General features: G+C 42.0%; 1 protein-coding gene across 1 annotated transcript in view; it reads left to right on the top strand.

The window, feature by feature from the left end:
* celsr2 (cadherin EGF LAG seven-pass G-type receptor 2) overlaps window positions 1-19,362 on the top strand; it is a 60,027-nt gene that overhangs the window by 6,343 nt on the left and 34,322 nt on the right. The window contains exon 2 of the mRNA XM_022745638.1: window positions 14,909-15,616. Within this exon, the coding sequence (XP_022601359.1) occupies window positions 14,909-15,616 (708 nt within the window). The remainder of the gene's footprint in view (window positions 1-14,908; window positions 15,617-19,362) is intronic.

The following is a 19,362-nucleotide window of genomic DNA, read 5'->3' on the forward strand; positions in this document are numbered from 1 at the left end:
GCTGATTTCAGATTTTTCTGGGGATTCTGACTCACATTTCTGCTCATGTTGAGGACAAAACTGATATCTGATGGTACTAGTCACCATGTGTCACTTCTCTTTTATGAAGAGAATTGTGGTCACGCTGCTGGGTGAGAGGTATAGGTTGTCGTCTGTGGGATTAGATTTGCAGCATCTGTATCCCGGATTCTGTCAGACCAGTGTTGACATACTCAGGGGCTGATCCACTGCTCCCAGGCAAGCGTGAGCCTGCATAAATAGGTGTTTGCGTTTGATGGCAAAGACTTTTTCCCTGCTTTTCTTTCATCCTTAAAGCCCTGTTAATTTGGCCATAGAAAGTATAGCTAATCCTTCACTTATGAACGTGTTATCATGCTTAGTATGTGTGAGGTCAATCTTTGGTAGTTTTATCATTATGCTGATATGTCAATTCCTGTACATTCCTTGCATCATAAAGCGACTCTGTAGGAGCGGCACAGTCAGATTTGAGCTCCCCTGTGTGGCAAATATGCAATGTATACATTATTATAGATACGCCACGAGGACGCTTTGTCCTTGTTTTAATCAGATTCTGAGTCCAAGCCAATATCATGCCCCTATGCTCACTTTGAAAACGCCAATGCAGAGATTTAACAGACAAACACGCCTCCATAACTAATGATGGCAGTTTGATTCAGCTCACATCACACTGCAGGTTATACAGATGCTTAAATTACATGGTGGACAGCAAATATTTTCTCTCTCTGGTCACTGTCTGGAGGGGAGGGGGGGGCTTTTAAGTTTCAAGTGTTGACTCTGAAGTGGATGTGGATGCTCCAAGGTTAAACTACTTTGCTGTTTTAGTTGTCAGAGCCAAACATGCTGGCATTTGGCCCAACTAACTGGGGCAGACGGCGAATATCCCCATATGGATCAAGCTTTCTGTTTTCTCAAAGATTATTTGGTCCCTTTCTAAATTTGAAATGTTTAGAAGAGATTACATTGATTGTTTGGAGATACAGACAAGAAGTGAGAGTTCTGCGTACCTGAATATGTTTTGAAGTCGTCTCGGACCCCCTTTGCCCCTGTTCCTTCACCATCCTTGCATAAGATAAAGCTACAGGACTGGAATTTTAATGGAGGGGACTCTGTGCTCTGCTACATACTTTCCAAGTAAGAGCCAAGACATTCACAGCATAATTTCATTATAATCTATTAAACCCTGTAACTGTCTGTGGAGAGACTTTCTCAGGGGTTTGTTTCTGTAACACTAGACCATTAGGCTGTACAAATCTGGTATGTGTGTGTGTGTGTGTGTGTGTGTGTGTGTGTGTGTGTGTGTGTGTGTGTGTGTGTGTGTGCAAGTGTGTCTATATTTGTGTGTGTGTGGCCTCCTCCAACAGCTGGACGACTCTGATTGCTTTTTCTTCTCGCAGTCATATAATTATTTCACTCAGGCAGAGCGTACCTTGGATTTGTGTGTTCTTTACGGTTGATGAATTTCTGTTTGCCTTATGCTCGATTCATGCGATTCAAAGTCACAGCTTGCAAACGCTCACTCGTGTTTTGTGCGACTGGAGTCATCCCTAATGCTCCCCGTTCATTCTTCGTGCCCTCCTCGCCCTCCCTGGACGGCGTTAGTCACACTCGCAGGCTTGCTTGGAATGTTTGTAGCACTGTTTCTCCTCTTTTTATCCCTATAACATCACCTCTCACCTTGATCCTGTTTCTCTTTTCCCTCTTTTTGTTTGCCTGTCACCATTTCCCATTTTTCTCCTATCTACCCGGGTCTATGGCTCTCACCCCTGCAACCTCCACTGTTCCCTCCCATCATTTCAAGCTCCTCCACCCTCCCTCTTCACCCCCCCTCCCCCTCTCTCTCTCTCCTTTGACTGTTGCCCCCCCCCTCCCCTGTCCCCTGTGAAAGGAAGAATGCCTAAGAGAAATGCTTTGTTAAGCACCCAGTTGTCATGGTGAACCCAGCAATGCCTGAGAAATTCCTTGTGGGTGGGGACGAGGGGTAAGGTCCCTTTTGTAGAGTGAAGATGGGGGGGGAGGGGAGGCACATAAAGTTCTAAAGAGCAACTGTCCCCCTCTCCCTCTTTCCAGTGAAGCATATAAGGCTTTCTTTGGACCTGTAATGCCCCGGGTCACACTGACCTGTCCTGTCAGCTGCTTTCACCCTGCGAGCATTTTTACAGGACATGCACCGAGTCGACCGACACCTGACCGCAGATATAAACTTTCCATCTGCTGTGTTTTTGAGGGATAAAGTCTAGTCTTGCATGTGACAGACTTCAGAGGCCCTCTGTTTTGAAAGCACTCGAGAGTTTAGAGCTCATGGTGATATGATAGTGTCATCCCTAAGCTCTTTGATTTGCGACACAGATGCACTCAGGAGGGTATCTGATTTCTTGCTGCTGGCTTGTTTCTCAGCAGCACAACATCCTCCTGTGGGCCAAGCTCCTGTACGCTTGGTTGCATTGAAGGTCCGGAGGAGATGAGGTGGGGTGAGGGTGTGTGTGTGTGTGGGGGGGGGGATGACATCATCTGTGTTAGGAGGGGAAATCGTGTTTAGGATTAGGGTTAGTGCATCGCTGGGGTGAGACCTTGTGGTGCTTGAATATATCTCAGCATTGTCCTGCATTGTCCTTGCTATCCCAGCAGACAATGGGAGCGGGCTCTGTCTGGGGCTGCCCCCCTCTGTCTTTGTGTCCACTTGTTTGCACCAGTGCTGCTGTCTTCAGGAGAGTCTCACCGGGGCTGTTATTCATCCATGAATTACCCTATGTTCTGTACAGTCTGATGCCGACATCTTCCCTTCACTGAAACACTTATTGAGCTCATACAATAAAGCTCTGGCACCATGACTGGAAATAGAAAGCTAAAAGTAGAGAATAAATGGTGGAAAGAGTTAGATAAGAGTAATGGATAAATGGTCAAAAGGCCAAAAAAGTTTATAAATGTTTAAAATAGCTCAAAGTAACGGATGTATGGTTACATGGTTGAAGTAGCTAGAAGTAATGGACAAGTGGTTGAAGTAGTTAAAAGTAAAGGGTCTGGTTTACGTGTTGATTTTTGACCAATCCAAGCGGAAATGGTTGGAATACCAACATGAACAAACAGAAAAAGAATTGTAAACATTATCCATATTTATATAATTAATAAGGTTGGATACCATCCAGCTTAAAATCTGTTAAATTAAACATCTTTTCAACATTGTTGTGCCAGTGAAGCTGTGCTTTAGTTCATCTGACAGGACTGTGGCTGCGGTGGACAAAAAAAGGGTTTGGAACCACTGGCCTACAAGAAATGAAGTATTCCTCTTCTCTTTTCCTGTATAATTATAATAACTCTCCACTGGAGTACAGAAATCATTACAGTACTCCTCACACTGTGAACAAGACCGATTATGTTTATTTAACAGGCTGTTACCTTTACGCTACATTGCGTTCATTTAGTATGGAACCAGACTGAGATTTCACAGTGACCTGGTTTCATACGCAAGCTGTCAACATTAGCCTGTCAGACATGAGGGTAAGAGGTGTGACTGGTAGAGGTGGTGAACCTTAGCGTGCAGGAGTTCGAGATGTATCATCAGCGTCTAATTTATATGAATCCTGACAGGAGGGCACTAGGCTAACTAAACAGATGGTTTTCTCATCGGCTACTACAGTGCCGTCATTGTGCTGTCACAGTTTGGTGGCACTGAATAAATGTGAGTGACTATTTGTACCGTTTGTTGAATGTTTTCCAAAAATAATTTATCTGTGATAGTTTTCAAACATAAACTGTCAGAATAAGTTAATACATTAGTTCTTATATTTATTTTATGGCATCAAATCTGGATTATGGCTTTGAGTTGTGTCCTCCTCTGTTTTGAAGCATCTCAATGCGTGACAAAGTCATTATTGTGCTGCTGGTTGCTCGGTATCAAAAATCTATTAGCTGGCTATTGGTACGTTTGAATAAGGGCCTCATGCTTGGTCACGTCTCTGCATGCTAATGTCTCTTTACCATTGCGCTGACAGCAGTTTTGCTTTGATATGCAAATGTCCTGATTGGAAGAGTTGAGCTCCATTTCTGTGGCTCTAAAGCTGCTTCACTATAGAGGAAGAATCTGTGGAATGTCCTCTTCTTGTGGTTTTCAGATCCAGCAGAAAAGTGTCATCAGGGGATGCTGTGGCAGGGCCGGCAAATGAGTACGAATGGCCTCTCTCCAACATAGTCAGCTTTTCTCCTGCATGGAGGAATCAGGAGAGGGATTGTGGGTTCGCTCTGACTCCTCAGGATTGAAATCCTTGGGTTGACATTGAGCTACACCAGCAGTTTCCATTATTGACTGCGTAGGGACTGCAGGAATTAGGTGGTGTTGTGGTTATTGTTACAGCTGATCTTTGTTCTCTTTTCTAACTACTTTGGCTTAGTTGCTCTGCAGAAGGAGATAAAACAGCCAGTTAAAGCAGTGCTGGATTTTTTGAAACAATTATTTCACAAACAAGGTCAGAGACATATGAATATTCATTTAACCTGTATATTTTTCTGTTCTTAATCAAAGGAACATCTACAGAGGAATTGAAATTTTCACATTATGATGTTTAGTGTAAGTTGTGTCGCTTGATGTAACAGCCTTAACATGGCTCCGACAGAGATAACAGAAAATCTGCTGCGTAGGAGTTTGAGCATGCTGTCCATCCCCTCCTTTGAGGGTGAGATTTACAAGTGCGTTTTCTGTTACATGAGCTGTTGGTGTTTAATTATTGTAGTTCAGCTGTTCCCCAACAATGGAGTGAGCAAATCAGTTCTCAACCTAGTGGAGGTCAAGAGCTTTTATCCCAAATCAACCACAAATCCGCCGCGGCCTGCTGTCATTGTGGTCTGAAAATTCCCCGAGCCACAATTGTGTTAAGAATGTTTTGGATGATCAGAGAAGCTTTAAACTGTACCAACCTTCACGGCATGTTTTACCCTCCAGGCAACTAATTTCTCAACTGCCTTGACTTTTAAAGCCTAGGCGATAGAGAACTCACCAAATGTGTTTAGTGTTTAAGACATAGTGAAGTCAAAAACATTTTTTGGATTAATCAAATCTTAAGATCTCCATGTAAAACATTAAAATATTTCTAATGATTACTTTTAACTTAAGCGTGTAAACATGAATGTATCCAATCAAATATGATTAAGGACAAATAGCTGACAAGGTCTTCTAAAATAACATTACGCTTGATTGTTAGCTAGTGGGTTGTAGCAGCTAGCGGAGTGACAGCATCGGTCGGTTCAGATTTCATTTGGCAAAAACCTTGTCAGAAGATTGATACTACTCTCATAACTGTCAATTAAAAATGAAGCTACAACCAGGAGACAGTTAGCATAGCTTAGCATAAAGACTGGAAACAGGGGGAAACGGCTAGCCTGCAGAATGTTGAGTCTTGGTCTTGATTTCTGATAGCTAGATGGTGATGTGAGCCGCTGGAGGTGGAGGCCTGGCAGGAGTCGTTAAGAGTATTTTATGCAGAAGGTGGTAGGGTGTCAGCTTTGGCCGTTGCTTGTCTAGTGGGGGGTCAGGAAGAGGGGAGAAGGGGGGTGGGGGGGTAATGGGATGAAAAACCTGTCCTTCCCTTTGAATGCATGGCCTCCACCCCCCAACCAGCCATCATTCAAGCAGCAGTTGAATGTGTTTCACCTTTCAGCCCTGGTTAATTCAAGCAAGCCGCTCCCCAGCCACATTTTACTGCGTCCCTTTTGATCACCAGGGCTTGAGATTTCAGTTTTTGAATTAAATCGACACTAAACAGAGTGCACTTAGTTTTAATGAAGGAGACATCTGATAAGCCTGATCTAACAGATTTTAGACTGTGTTAAACACATTGCGCCACAGAGCTGCAACATCATGATAAACTTCTGCTCCCTTGGTCTTTAACCCACATCAGTACTCATTAGTGTATTTCCAGGACTTTCTTCTTCATTGGAGTGTTAATTGAGCCTCAGCTTGTCAGCTGGTATGTTGTCCTGCTGCGTGCTTTCTGTCCCTTTATCTCCACCTGAGGTCCATTCCCATCAAATGACAAAAATCTCAAAGAAACAGACTAAAATGAAAAATAAGACTTGGGTAAACTTCTATTTGTATCATATTTTAGGTATTTTCCTCAGTGAATCTCTATAGAAGTGTCGCACATTTACACCTTTACTTTGTTTTAAGCTACATTTTGTGCTGGAACAGTTGTTTCAGCCTCATCTGATTTAATTCTTAACCATCACCTTGATTTACAGTTCAGTAACCTGTAAAGTTTAGTCTCAAACTGTCCATAATCATGTGAGGGTGACGGCGCAACTGAGTTTCAGAAATAACAAGTGAAATGTAATACATTAATCAGGGTCTCACGCACGCATGCAGCATCAGAGTTCTAGTAATTAATGTATATGACTGTAGGCCTCTCCAAGGGCAGAGTATTTAATTCTAATTAAATGAAACTGTCCTTTTGTTGGCCCCACGGGGGCTGCACTCAGGTCATGGCTGTGTGGTTTGTTTGATTGGTGCGTGGTACGGATGTGTTGTCTCTAGGTGACCTTGTATGGACTCACCAGCGTGGTGTTTGTCAGCAATATGCAAACATGACACTTGTGACAGTAGTTTCACACTGTAGTAGCTCGTTAATGTTGTTTTTTACTGTTCGTATCGACTGCAGAGGCCTGGCAGAGACAGTTGTTATTCCTGTTTCAGAGCCTCGTGTGTTAAGAGACCATGGCGAAGCTATTACAGATTTGACACAAATAAAAGGAACTTAAATAGAATGTGAGGACTTTTTAGGACTTTAAAATGGGAATGACCAGAATTGGTTAAATTCTTGTCTTTGGCTGAATTTCTTTTTTTTGTGCGTTTCTTTTTGCGTTTTGAGTATATACGTGATTGATCATGTGATAACTTGAGTGTGTCTTACTCTTGGTAACGGTTCTTACTCCTGAACTAGCTCTTAAGAGCATTTGTAAGCGTAATTCTAAGAAGTGTGATAAATATGGGCCCAGATCTCACTGTTTTAATTCCTGTAACAAACAGCCAAACAGGAAGTAAAACTTGGGATGCTTATTTTCAAATCATAAACTCATTAAAAACTTGTTAGTTTGCAGAGTGGCTCGCTGGTCGGAGTTGTGAAGGCTCTGAAGTGCAAAGGCATCCACAGGCCTTATCCCTCCAAAGTGATTTTTAATTTATGATCTCCCTATTGATCTTGGAAACAGCACCCGGGCTTTGCGCTCTTTGATGTAGTGAGTACTCAATGCGTGCTGCTCTGCATACTGTAGTCTACTGATGCTGAACGACTAAGACAAGCTCTGCTGAACCTCATTACCTCTTTACCCGGAGGTTCCCCCCCAACATGACACACTTCTGCAGTGAAACACAGTTGCCTCTGAGGGAGTATCGGCCCCTCCGGATCACAGAATTAACATGGTTTTGTTTGAGTGTGGCGTTCTTAACGTGGCACCATAAGACATGTGATGAATGGCTGCTTGAAAGAGCTGTTTGAGTGCGATTATTTATCAGCTCTCCACTGTCATGATGATAAATGGTATTTTTAAAGTGGCTCTGGTCCCCCCCTCCCCTCCACAACAACTAGAGGGTCCTTACATTGGCTTGTTGTTTTAACCTGCACATTTGGAGGCGGAGAAGCAAGGATGTCTGTGAGCAGCTGTCCTGCTGAAGTACTGCTGAGTAAGACACTGGCCCTGTTCAGACCTGGTAGAAACATCTGTCTTGGGTGATCCAATCTCAAGTGGTCAGCTGTAAGTTCAGGTGTGAATACACCCAGGACGCATTGAGGACGCATTTGAGAGCCGACCACTCGGACCACATTCAGAGCTGGTCTGGGCCACATGTGGCCACATACATTTGGCAGTGTGAATGCAAATGCGTCCTGGGCCACATTGAGGGGCCGCCTACTCTACTGACGTCCTCTGCCACAGTCTGATTAGTCCTGCCACAGTTTCATAAAGAAACAAAAATATTTTACTATTTCAAATAGCTAAAGCTTTATTTCAGTGTAGAGCTGTGCACAGTGCACTGATTAGCTCAACCACTCTGTCCCTATCTCTCTCTCTCTCGCTCTCGCGCCCCCCCCCCCTCTCACTCACACACATACACATAACGGACCCATCTGTCGGATTGGGTAAAAGCAACAGTGCATACCTGTTTATTTGCATATAAAGCAGGGAAGTGAGATCCGATCCCAAGTGGTCGCTGGAGACGCACCAGGTGTGACCTGATGCGCTTAGAGCTGACCGCTTGTGGAGATGAAGATGCATGTTAATACCAGGTCTGAACAGGGCCACTGACTCAGGACCAGCTACTATATGAACTTAATCTGAATGTCTTGTATGTATTTTAACTTTCAAGAAGTTTATTTATTTATTTTAGCTGATCTACCTGACATTAGCTTTTTGTTTACCATCTAAAGACAGCTTCTGATTGGTCCACAGAGCTGCCTGGTACAGCTGTTGAAGACGTGGGAGCTGCAGCTACAGCTTTTATTTTTATGGAAACCATTTATAAACAGACTGATTTTTTTCAAAAGTGTATGCAGAATGAATTCCTCTGCTTGCACTTGAATCATAGACTTCAGTATGGTGTTATTTGAAATATTATATTTCACACTTGACAGGTTTGTCTACAGGTTTTGTTATTCAACAAGGGTAACCTGTGGTAAGCCAAACGGTGCGTTTTGGCAATGCGTGTCAATTTGTAAAGTCAGGATGCTTCATTTGACCATTTATCAGGCGTTTGTGCTCAAGTTGTGATCAGTCACTGGGAACATTGTCAAATAGACAAAAGGAATAAGCGCTACAAGGTGTGATTAAAGCCAGACTTTAATTCCACTGTTTGTTCTTCTTATTGTCTGGATGTCTGATTGTCTTTGTTTTTGTTTTTTTTTGCACTGTCCGGGATGTTAAGTGTCACACTATGATGAAGAATTGTAAGTGAAATGTCACAATTCGTAAGCTGTGAAATCATGGCGCTTGAATTTATCACTGTTCTTTCTTGTACCTTCTAAACCTGTCAAGTCCTAGTTTTAGTTGATGAGGTCTGATTTAATGCTTAATTTAATGCTTAATGCTTCATTAGTTTTGCTCTCTGTGAGACTGACAGCTGGATCCTGCACTGACTCTGCAGATTGTCTCATCTTTAGAGGCGGTTGCAGGTTCAGCCCACCAGCCTTCGGTCCTCTGAAGGTGACACCTACATTCGCTGTGTCCTTTTCTTTACTGGAGGCAGCTCCTGCACTGGGACACAGAAAATGTTTCCACGTAGTAATGGTCTGGGATCAGACATGCAGTATTTGTAACTTGCCGACTCCTCTGACTCTTATCTCGTCTTTTTTCTTTTCTTCTCTTTCCTTTTTTGACTCTTTAGACAGACAAAGTAGAAAAGTCCCAAATATAATCTTTAAACATCAAGAAAAGAGTGTAAATAAATGATAAACTGCCATTTCACAAGCGATTGGGGAATCTCTGAGGGAGAAGGCTGGGGTTACTTTCATGCTGCTGTGAGTGATGTCTCTGTCCCCAGTAATTTGGTCGCAATCTGATCTTTATCCACCATGACTTTGTTGACATTTTCTGGGACTCAACTGGGAGATTTGATGGCAACTTTGTGGTCTAATTAGACCAGTCTCACCGATTTGTTCTCTCTGTCTTTGTCTCTCTTTCTCTCTCTGCAGTCTAGTTATCCCATCCACTAAGACCCCAAAGTGGGCTTAAAACTCCATATATCTTGGTGTGATTATATGTTTCTTTATAGCAAACACGCCATCATAAAGGCTCTTTGTGTTCATATAACATTGTGTCAGTGGAGTGTTTGTCGTTCATAATTCTCCTGACAGTTGAAAGTGGGCTTCATTAATATTTCAAAGATAAAAAGCAGTTCATCTCCCCTCCACAACCTACTGGCTGATAATTTATGTTCTCTGTCGGTGTGTGGAGGCCTCAGCTCACAAACGTGGCATTTGTGTGTCTCTGAGAGACTCTTTCCTGTAAATAATAATGAGCCAGCTTGTTTACATGCATCAGTCTCTTGATCTGCCTGGTTTTATATTCGGAAAATGAATGATAACCATCAGAATATTTTGTTTACGTTCTAGATGATTTGAGTTTATAAAAGAGCCACTTTGAGGTAAAAACCTTCAGTCTGCAAAACTGAAAAACAGCTTCGTTTTTGTGTGTTCGGCGATGCATTTTTGATCAGTCTTCTGATTTAAAAGCATAAAACTCTCCTGAATCACTGAGTTATTAAGTTTTTAAAATGACAGCAGTGATCAGAGACTCTGTTTTTTTTTTATGATTTCATGAAGCCTTGCTGTTTTCCTCGACTTCAGAGATTCTGTGATGACTAAACCTGCACTCCTTCAGTGTACACTCTCTGCTCTGCCCGTATTGACGTATGGATCCCCACTACCACCCACACACACATGCACACACACACAAACACACACAATGCCGTACACAACCTTGGCAGTCCTGAAACCACAGTGTGTGTTTAATCTTTTCCCTGGCGCCACTTCCTAGCTGAGAGCATTCCTGGCACCCAGAGGCCCAGAGGGGGTCGAGCTGTGGGCTGAAAGCAGTGTCACACTTCAGAGCTGGCACCTTGTCTCGTTACCAACTAAGCATCCCTCTTTTCCTCCTTTTTGGCCCAAAACGCTCCGCTTACCCTCCGTTCCTGAGCGGAGTATCCTTCCGTGGAGAATGACCTCTTTGAAGGATGGTCTGGTCCCTTTCAGGAGAGATTCTCCTCGCGCTCAGTTTCCCAGCGCTGCGTCTACGTCTGGAGCTCTGCCTGAGTTCCCAACCAAGAATGTGAATTGGCAGAGGACATAATTAAGGCGATGTCTTTCCTAATACATGGCCTAACCTTTAGGAGCCTCTGTTCATTAGAGCTGTGTTTTTCTGGCTACTGTTGCTGCAGAGTATCAGTTATAATATGAACAGATAAAGAGAGAATAGGCTGAGGTAGAGAGCAGATAGTTTACTCTACAAAGACTGTAAAAGTGTCATAACACCCTTTTCCTCTTTGAATATCTAAATCTATCGTTAATCTACAACCTGGAATCAGGTAAAAAGTAAAAAGTAAAACTGACAGATTTTCTAAATAGTGCTTAAATAATTAATGGATGGATACGTTAGTTAATAAACTAACAGTTTTGATAATCAATCATTCATTTAAACGATGCCTCCATGGAAAATGTTCTGCTGGTTTTAGCCTCTTCACATTATTGATTTATATCATTTTGAATATATTATCTTTGAGTTTTTATACAGTTGGACAAAACAAACTATCTGAAGACATCATCTCGGGCTCTGTAAATTTGTGCTGAGAAATTTTCACAATATCACAATTTCATTTTAAGCTGTAAACTAGTGGCTCCCGACCATTTTGCCCTATGACCCATTGAACTGGAGCAATGTCATGAAATTGTGGCTCTCATCACACATTGCATCTGACAATGAAATGTGAACAGTTCCACCAAAGGGAAGCCATTAAAATGAACTATCATTAAAAAAAACTTATCCTCTTAATCATCTGTAGACCCCATGTGAGGGTTTCCAACCCCCAGACTCAGGAGCACCGTCTTAAACGATTAAATGGCGAATCATAAAAATAACCAGCAGCTCAACTGATGATGAAAACAATCACCAGTTGCATGTCTGTCCTCCCCTGTGAGAAAGTGAAGAGCCCTCAGTGTTCTGCCCTGTTCTCCCCTCTCTCTCTCTCTCTCTGTGTGTGTGTGTGCTTTTCTTGTGTACACAGGTGTGTGTGTGTGTGTGTTTATAGTAAAGTGTGAACTAGTGTAGCGACCCTGCTTGTGTCTCTCCTTTGATTTTTTTCCCCCCCTACTTCCTCTGCTAAGGCCCTGTATTATTACTGTGCTGGAAGCGTTTGACTGAAAGCAGAAGGATTAAAGCCGTGTCAAACATGCTTCTCTGTCTCACTTCCTCTATGACCCCTCCCTCGGTCTCCCCCTCCTCCTTTTCCTCCCCCCTTCTTTGGCACTCTGTGTTTAAACTCGCTCAGTGCCAAACAGGGATCTGGTAACTTTGGGCAGTGCTGTTTGTTTGTGTGAGTTCTGCTCGCAGGTTCTGCTCTCTGGCCAGCGTCCAGACGCCCCAACACAAAGCAGCCCATTGATTATTTTGGAGGGAGAGGCCGGGGCTTGTTTTCATCACACATTTGATTTGATTGAGTCTGTTTTGTGTTTGCTCCTGAGCGTTGAGATAGACAAAATGATAGTGGTTTCTTTTTGTGACCTTAGAGTGAGACTGTGTAACTTTTCTAAGACAGAATGACATAATCTTAATTTTGCAAATGAAAAGTTGAATTCATGAGTAATAGAACAGACCATCGCTCAGTTCAACACACTATGGGGTATTTCTGCCTCAGACTTACTTGGTCACTATGACCAGCAGCTTACAGAGGCTAATGTTAGCAAATTAAGCTGGATATTGCTGTGTACCTGACAGTATTGAGTCAGTTCACTGAGCTGATGACCCCTCACTACTTGTGCTACTGTCACGCTACATTTTAGCTCTTTCAAATCACCTAATAAAGACATCTTTAAAGCAACTGACTCGAGAGAATCACGGCAAACTAAAGAGAATTCAAATGATGCCTTTCTCCTGTAATTACCAATTTCAGCAGAAATGACATGGACACACACACAAACATTTACTCAATACACATCTGACTCAGTAACAGACACAGATCCATAGGTTTTGCTTGTTAGCGGCATACTGAACTTCCCTGTGTGTGTCTTTTTGTTCTTTGTGATTGCATGGTTGTTTTCATTATAATTTTACTCCTCAGTAAGCAGAGTTGTCTGTCTGCTCCCGTCAGTGACATTTAGCTGATGCTGGATGATAAGGAGTTTTCATTTTATTGTTTGTGGTTATAGTAGAAAAACACCAAAGAAAATAAGCTCGACAAAGCCATAAGTGTAGTGTAAATGGATCACATATTTGTTTGTCATGCAAAGTGTAACATGATGCAACATGATGAAAGAGAACGATTATCACTGTATACACCAGCAGCAATGTCTACATTCAGAATCTGACTTAAATACAGGCCTAACACGCAAAATAATGAGTCGTACAAGACCCACACTAGCAGACTTGAAAAAAGACTTAAATGCATACAGGATAAAACATTAACATGATCTGGTATCAAAACAACAAGACAAAAGACAAGAGATTTACTGAGCTGAGAAATGCTTTAGCTGCTGAGTTTGAGACTTGAGGCTTTCAGTATGTATGTATAATGAAGTAGCGTCTCTGCTTCCGGACAAAGAAAGGAAAGAGAGGGGTGTGAAATTGCTGATTAGAAACTTGGAATGTATTGAAAGAAAACATACATACACTTGTTCTCTCTTACTCTTGGCACACATGTGTCATCTGTTCTGGCACATGAGAAACAACTCGTCTGAGCCAAGAATATGACTTTAAGAAAAAAAAAAAAAAACTGTCAATATTTATCAAAGTGTCAATTTATACGCAATCGGTGGTATTTTTGCTTTATTCCTTCATTCTCTGCTATTTTTGCAACCGTGTTGTTTTGTATGTTTACACATGTGGGTCTACTACAAATACGTGAGCCTGGTGTTACAGTAGCAGCTGCTGCATAAATCCTCCACCATGCAAGAACCTTCATCTATCCTGTTGTTGCAGCTGCTCCATGTGTTCATGCTGGACTCGCCAATTGCTTTGAATTGGCTTTAAGTTTATCAACACATCTTGTAGTACAGTATCAGATGACAATTTTTTGGAGGATGTAAACATCCTCTCATTTAAAGTATAGGTCTGGTAATATTTGATATTAAATCCCATGAACAGACCAAAACCAACAAATAAATTAAATCTACTTACAAGTGCTGCCTGTGTAGCTGAAGCCTCGTATAGCTTACTCCTCTGTACCATAGATCTCCATTGTTGTCCAAAAACTATTAAAAAACACTTCAGTGAACCACACTATTATTGTACCTTCATTACAATGAAAACAGCCACTGGAGTTTATGTTGAGTCGACCCCACAGACACTGTCCCGCTGCCAGAAAAACTCAGTAGTGCAGTTGAAATTAGTCCCCAACAAATTCACTATTTACTGCTGTTTGAGTGACTTTTCTTAAAAACTACAGTGGTTAGCTGTTTTAGGAAATTACTGAACCTTAAGAAAAAGAAACTATATTTTTAACACATTCATAAAGATTTACATTGTCAGTGGGGACCAGTGGGGTCAGGACAAATAGAGTAAGAAAATTAGAAAGTGTTGAAAGACAGACTAACAATTTGTTGGTTTTTGGTCTTTTCATTGAATGTGTTGACATAAACAAAAACATAGATGATCACCAGCCTTGTTAATAGCACACCTCAAGGTCTGCTCTCTGGCTTTTGCTGGAGTTTACAACCTCTTTCATCTTCATCACAGTTGTTCTCAGTTGTCATGGAAATGGATCTGTTGACATCTCAGCTCAGTAGCTGTTATGATTTCATCCCCAGCACTTTAAAAATTGTTCATTTTTTATAGGACTCACCTTTCATGTGTCAAGAACAGTTTCACAATTTTTCTGTCTGTCTTAAAAACAATAGTCAGCTGCCCAAATGAACATTTGCTTGCTGTAATCATCCCTGTTGTTCACACTCACTGTTAAGACATTTCTTCCCAATGCACTTCTGATGTAAGTGATGAGGGACAAAAATTATTCCACAGTTTATCTGAAGTTATCACGAAGCTTCATGTGTCTGAGTTAGACAGATCAAGTGGATGTAGACCAATGTTACAGTATTTTTAGGACAAAGTTCCCTCTTCGTGTTACTGTCCCTCCACTGCAGCTCAGCCTCAACCTCTCCTCCATGTTAACTGCCCGTTTTCCTGTTTCTTCTGTCTTTTTCAGACGGTGTCCACTCAGTGTCGGCCCAGTGTCTTCTCCAAGTCACCATCATCACAGATGAAATGCTGTCCAACAGTATCACGTTGAGGCTGGCCAACACCTCCCAGGAGCATTTCCTCTCCCTGCTGCTTGCACAGTTTCTTGACGGTGTGGCCCGCGTCCTGTCTGCCGCACCCGAAGATGTTGTCATCTTTAACATCCAAGATGACACGGATGTCAGCGCTCGCATCCTCAACGTCAGCCTGTCCGTGGCTGTGCCTGTTTTTGGGGAGGGACACCAGCGGCCTGAAGGGCTCAGCCACGGAGGGGACCGGCCTGGGAGAGGGGTTGAGAGTGGAGGTGGAGAGTTTTTCGGCTCAGAGGAGCTCCAGGAGAGGTTGTATTTGAACCGCAGCCTTCTTGCCCAGATCTCTTCCCAGGAAGTTCTTCCCTTTGATGACAACATCTGCCTCCGCGAGCCGTGTGAAAACTACATGAAGTGCGTGTCAGTGCTGAAGTTCGACAGCCTGGCGCCGTTCGTTGCATCCGACACCATCCTGTTCAGACCCATCCACCCCATCGCCGGGCTGCGCTGCCGCTGTCCCACCGGCTTCACAGGAGACTACTGCGAGACGGAGATCGACCTCTGCTACTCTAAGCCCTGCGGAGCCCACGGAGTGTGTCGAAGCAGAGAGGGAGGCTACACCTGCGAGTGCTTTGAGGACTACACAGGTGAGAGCCCTAGTTTTACATAGACTTTAATTACTCATGAAGCAGTGTTTGTTGTTGTTTTTTTACAATGCTCCATCGCATGGCTTCATTAACCTATTGACCCCCCTTAGTTACTGTTGCTATGCACATCAGGCTTTCTGTTCTCACACACAAATATGCACTTAACAGTGACAGATTTATCACCCAATATTTGTTGTATTTAAAAGAAAATAAAGACCTGGTTTCATGCAGATGTAAACAAAAGCAGGATTCTCATTTCCTGTTGGCAGCTGTTCATTTTGCCGTCTGAATTTGAGCTACATCTAGCTGATTTTATCAGCTGTTGCTACCCAGGTAATTAACAATGATTACTAGTTACAGTTTCTAAACTATGAATGGACAGTTGCTGTTTCAGGGTTGGGATATAGCAAACTGTCAGTTTCAGACTCCTACTGAATAACATGTCTGTCTTCATGTGTAGTGCCACTTGAAGGTGAAAGAGCACAGTTTCTGCCAAGCTGTCCTCATGTTGCCTTCAAAATGTTAATTTCTTCTCCTTCGCAAAGATCCCATGGGAGCTTTAATGTCTACATCTGTCCCATTCACTACCCTCTGCAGCTCTGTATTGAACCTGGCTCTTTATAGATGCAGACTTGTCCTGTACACTGGTGACCCGAGCTCTGCAGACAAAGGCTGAGTGATGAGTTATTGATCTGATTATTGCTGTTGCAGTCTGCCACAGTGGAAGGAAGCACAAACCTGTATACATGTTATACATTTCTGTGATTTTGGAAGTAGAAGTAGAGCCACATGGGATTATTATTTTTATTTTATTTTTTTTTTTACTGGTGTACGTACCAGATCAAATCTTATATTTTAAATGATGAAAAGATGTGTTTATGCCTCATTCTGTGACATTTTTGGTCAAAATCCATTTCTGTTTGTGTGTCTTTGGGCTACTGAATAACCTGTATACCTCCATACTTACCTCCACCTACACTCAAAACATCCAGAGCTGTAGGAGTGGACTGTGTTTCAAAGCTAGCGTCCAAAGAGCAGGGAGAACAATGACATAACGAGCTTTGTTTCCTCACTGATGCTTATTTTGGAGACTATGGATCTTCAGAGAGAGGTTTACTTAGTGTTGAGTGTTTTGCAGTGAAAAGAACAAGAAACAGCAGTTTCTCTGTCCAGAGTAGTATCGCTGAGTGGAGTAAAGGAAGGATATTATTAATTATAGATGGCTACAGCGCAGATGGAGAGTATCCCCTGGCTGTGAAATGCCCCGTGGTAAAAATACCTTCGATAAAAAAAAATATATATATCACAAAGCACACAGGCATGTCGAGACGGAGAAGACAGAAGCTTCCGTTTTTAGAGATAATGAAGGAGTAATTTATTACTGTTGGCAGCAGAATTGCGAACCAGTTGCAGGAATAATTCAGTCTCTGATCCAAAAATTATTCACATCCTCAAAGGGTTAAAGACTGTCTGCTCACTGGCGTTATGGTTAAGGGAAATAAGGAGAAGTTGAAAAAGAGTTTCAAGAGGAAAAGAGAATTAAAAATGCTAATTTATAAAGTATGAATATTATGGAAGTTGCCCAATCTTTTTGTTGAGAGGTTAAGTGGGTCAAATCCTGACTTTTTAATGTGATTTAGAGTTTCATCTTGTCTTTGAAGCACCATGCTGGTTGGTTTACGATGTGTGATCCTTTGGTAACAATTTACTTTATCACCCCACTATTTAGCATTTATGAACTACATACAAACAGTTTACAACACAATATAATGTAGTTGTATAAAGTTGCGTTTATTAATTTATCAACAATTAAAGCGCCCATGACTGTGTATAAACAGCTGATAGATGATTGATACACAGTGTAACATCGCTGTAATCGTTACAAAGAAATCCTTATAGGCTCTTAAAAGCATTTATTAACAGCATTTATTTATGCACATGTAGTAATCATTCACAGGTGGGTTTAAGATGTTTAAAGACTCATTGTTGACCTTGGAAACAGTAGTTTGAAGAAAAAATACTTATCCCAAAGTCCACATACTTGATTTCTTCCAGAGCTTTCAGCCACATCTAAGTAGTGGGCCTCATCAGCAGACAGTTCTGTCTGTTACCATGGAGAACAAAGAAGCGTTTGTTAATAAATAAACATAATAAACATATAGTTATTATAATGAATACAGTAAATAAATATGATAAACAAACACTTCATTTTCATATTAAAGGCATAGTTGTAGTTGTTGGCAACTTTAGCAAACACTTAAAAATGTCTTTTTATCTGTTTACAACTACACTGTAGTGTGCTATAAACCATTTAATCAATTGCTCATACACTCATTTGCCAACGTATTCAGTGCACCTAGCTAAAACTAATGCAGTCTAATAGTGACAGATGTTTCTATGATTTTGTCCACACCATTTATATCAGTGAGTGTAGGTTAAATAACAGAAAGCCTCTTAATATAAAACTACACAGTTCAACAGCAGCACAAACTGCAGCCTCCAGTTCAATCATCCAGTTCAATCAGAAACATTATGACCTTCATGAAGGAAGATTTATTGCAAGTAAACTGGCAACTGATAACCATAGAGATTGTTAACTGGGGGTGTATTTGTGTATATCCCATTTGTTGTTTGTTCAGGTGATACTTGAGTAACAGTCAGTCTGGGGCAGAATCATTACGTTTATATTTTATGTCCAGGTGTTCAGCAGCTGTGCCCTCTGACAGACCACTTCACTTTCCCCTTTTGTAAAATCTGATTTGAGCTGAAAAATCATTACTTCAACGAAAACCACAAATCCCGTTTGCTGCCAAAAGAAAAGTCTCCTGTTGAAAATGAGCTGAACTGCAGCACAGAAACTGCGGAGATTCACATTGTGTTTTGTGCTCTCAGTGATGGCATCACTTCCATTATTCCTCATCAAACATTAAAAGGTTTTTTCACCTATCTAGGTGGCTGTTTATAAAGCCTGAAATAGTGTTGAGTGTGTGGGCTCAGTCACACGGAGTCCAGGTTGAGTGGCACTTATATATTCTTATGCACAGCTGTGGGTGTCGGAGCTGAACTGTAGGTGCTTTTAATGTGAATCGGCAGCGAGGGAGAAGGAATGTGTGAGTGGGTGAAGTGGGCATATTTTCATTCGGTTATACTGAAAACAGCATCGACCACAGTTAGCTACATTAATCTCCATCGGTTGGGCGTTCTTACGTCTAATGTGCAGGACTTGGAGAGTTATCTGACGGTGAATGTGGTTTGGTGGTTGATGATTTAAGATGTTTGAATCACACTGTCAGACTGTTTGATCAAACAAGGTCGTTCAGGCAGATTTTATTTGATGTATTTTCTTCTGTGATCTACAACTCCCACTTTTCTGCTTCAGTGAGTGTTGAGTTCATCAGTCTTCGCACTGTGGTGGGGCTGAGCGTGTGTGTGTGTGTTTGTGTGTGTGTGAGAGAGAGAAATCGCTCAGTGCATGTGTTTCAGGTGGGTAGCTAAGTGCTATGGATGAACAATCTGTGGCATTTATATGTGTTAATGGTGCATAGACGTGTGTGTGTGTGTGTGTGTGTGTGTGTGTGTGTGTGTGTGTGTGTGTGTGTGTGTGTGTGTGTGTGTGAGATGGGGAACTGTTGGACCGTAGGCGTTGCCAGATGGTAGAAGGAAAGAAAATGAAAAAATATAACAGCCATCATCTTTGCCATTTCTCAGAAGGACAGCGTGAATGATTTGGCTCCGCTGAGTCATTC

The sequence above is a fragment of the Seriola dumerili genome, unplaced genomic scaffold (assembly GCF_002260705.1).
Source record: "Seriola dumerili isolate Sdu_G_001 unplaced genomic scaffold, Sdu_1.0 BDQW01000089.1, whole genome shotgun sequence".
Taxonomy (NCBI): Eukaryota; Metazoa; Chordata; class Actinopteri; order Carangiformes; family Carangidae; genus Seriola; species Seriola dumerili.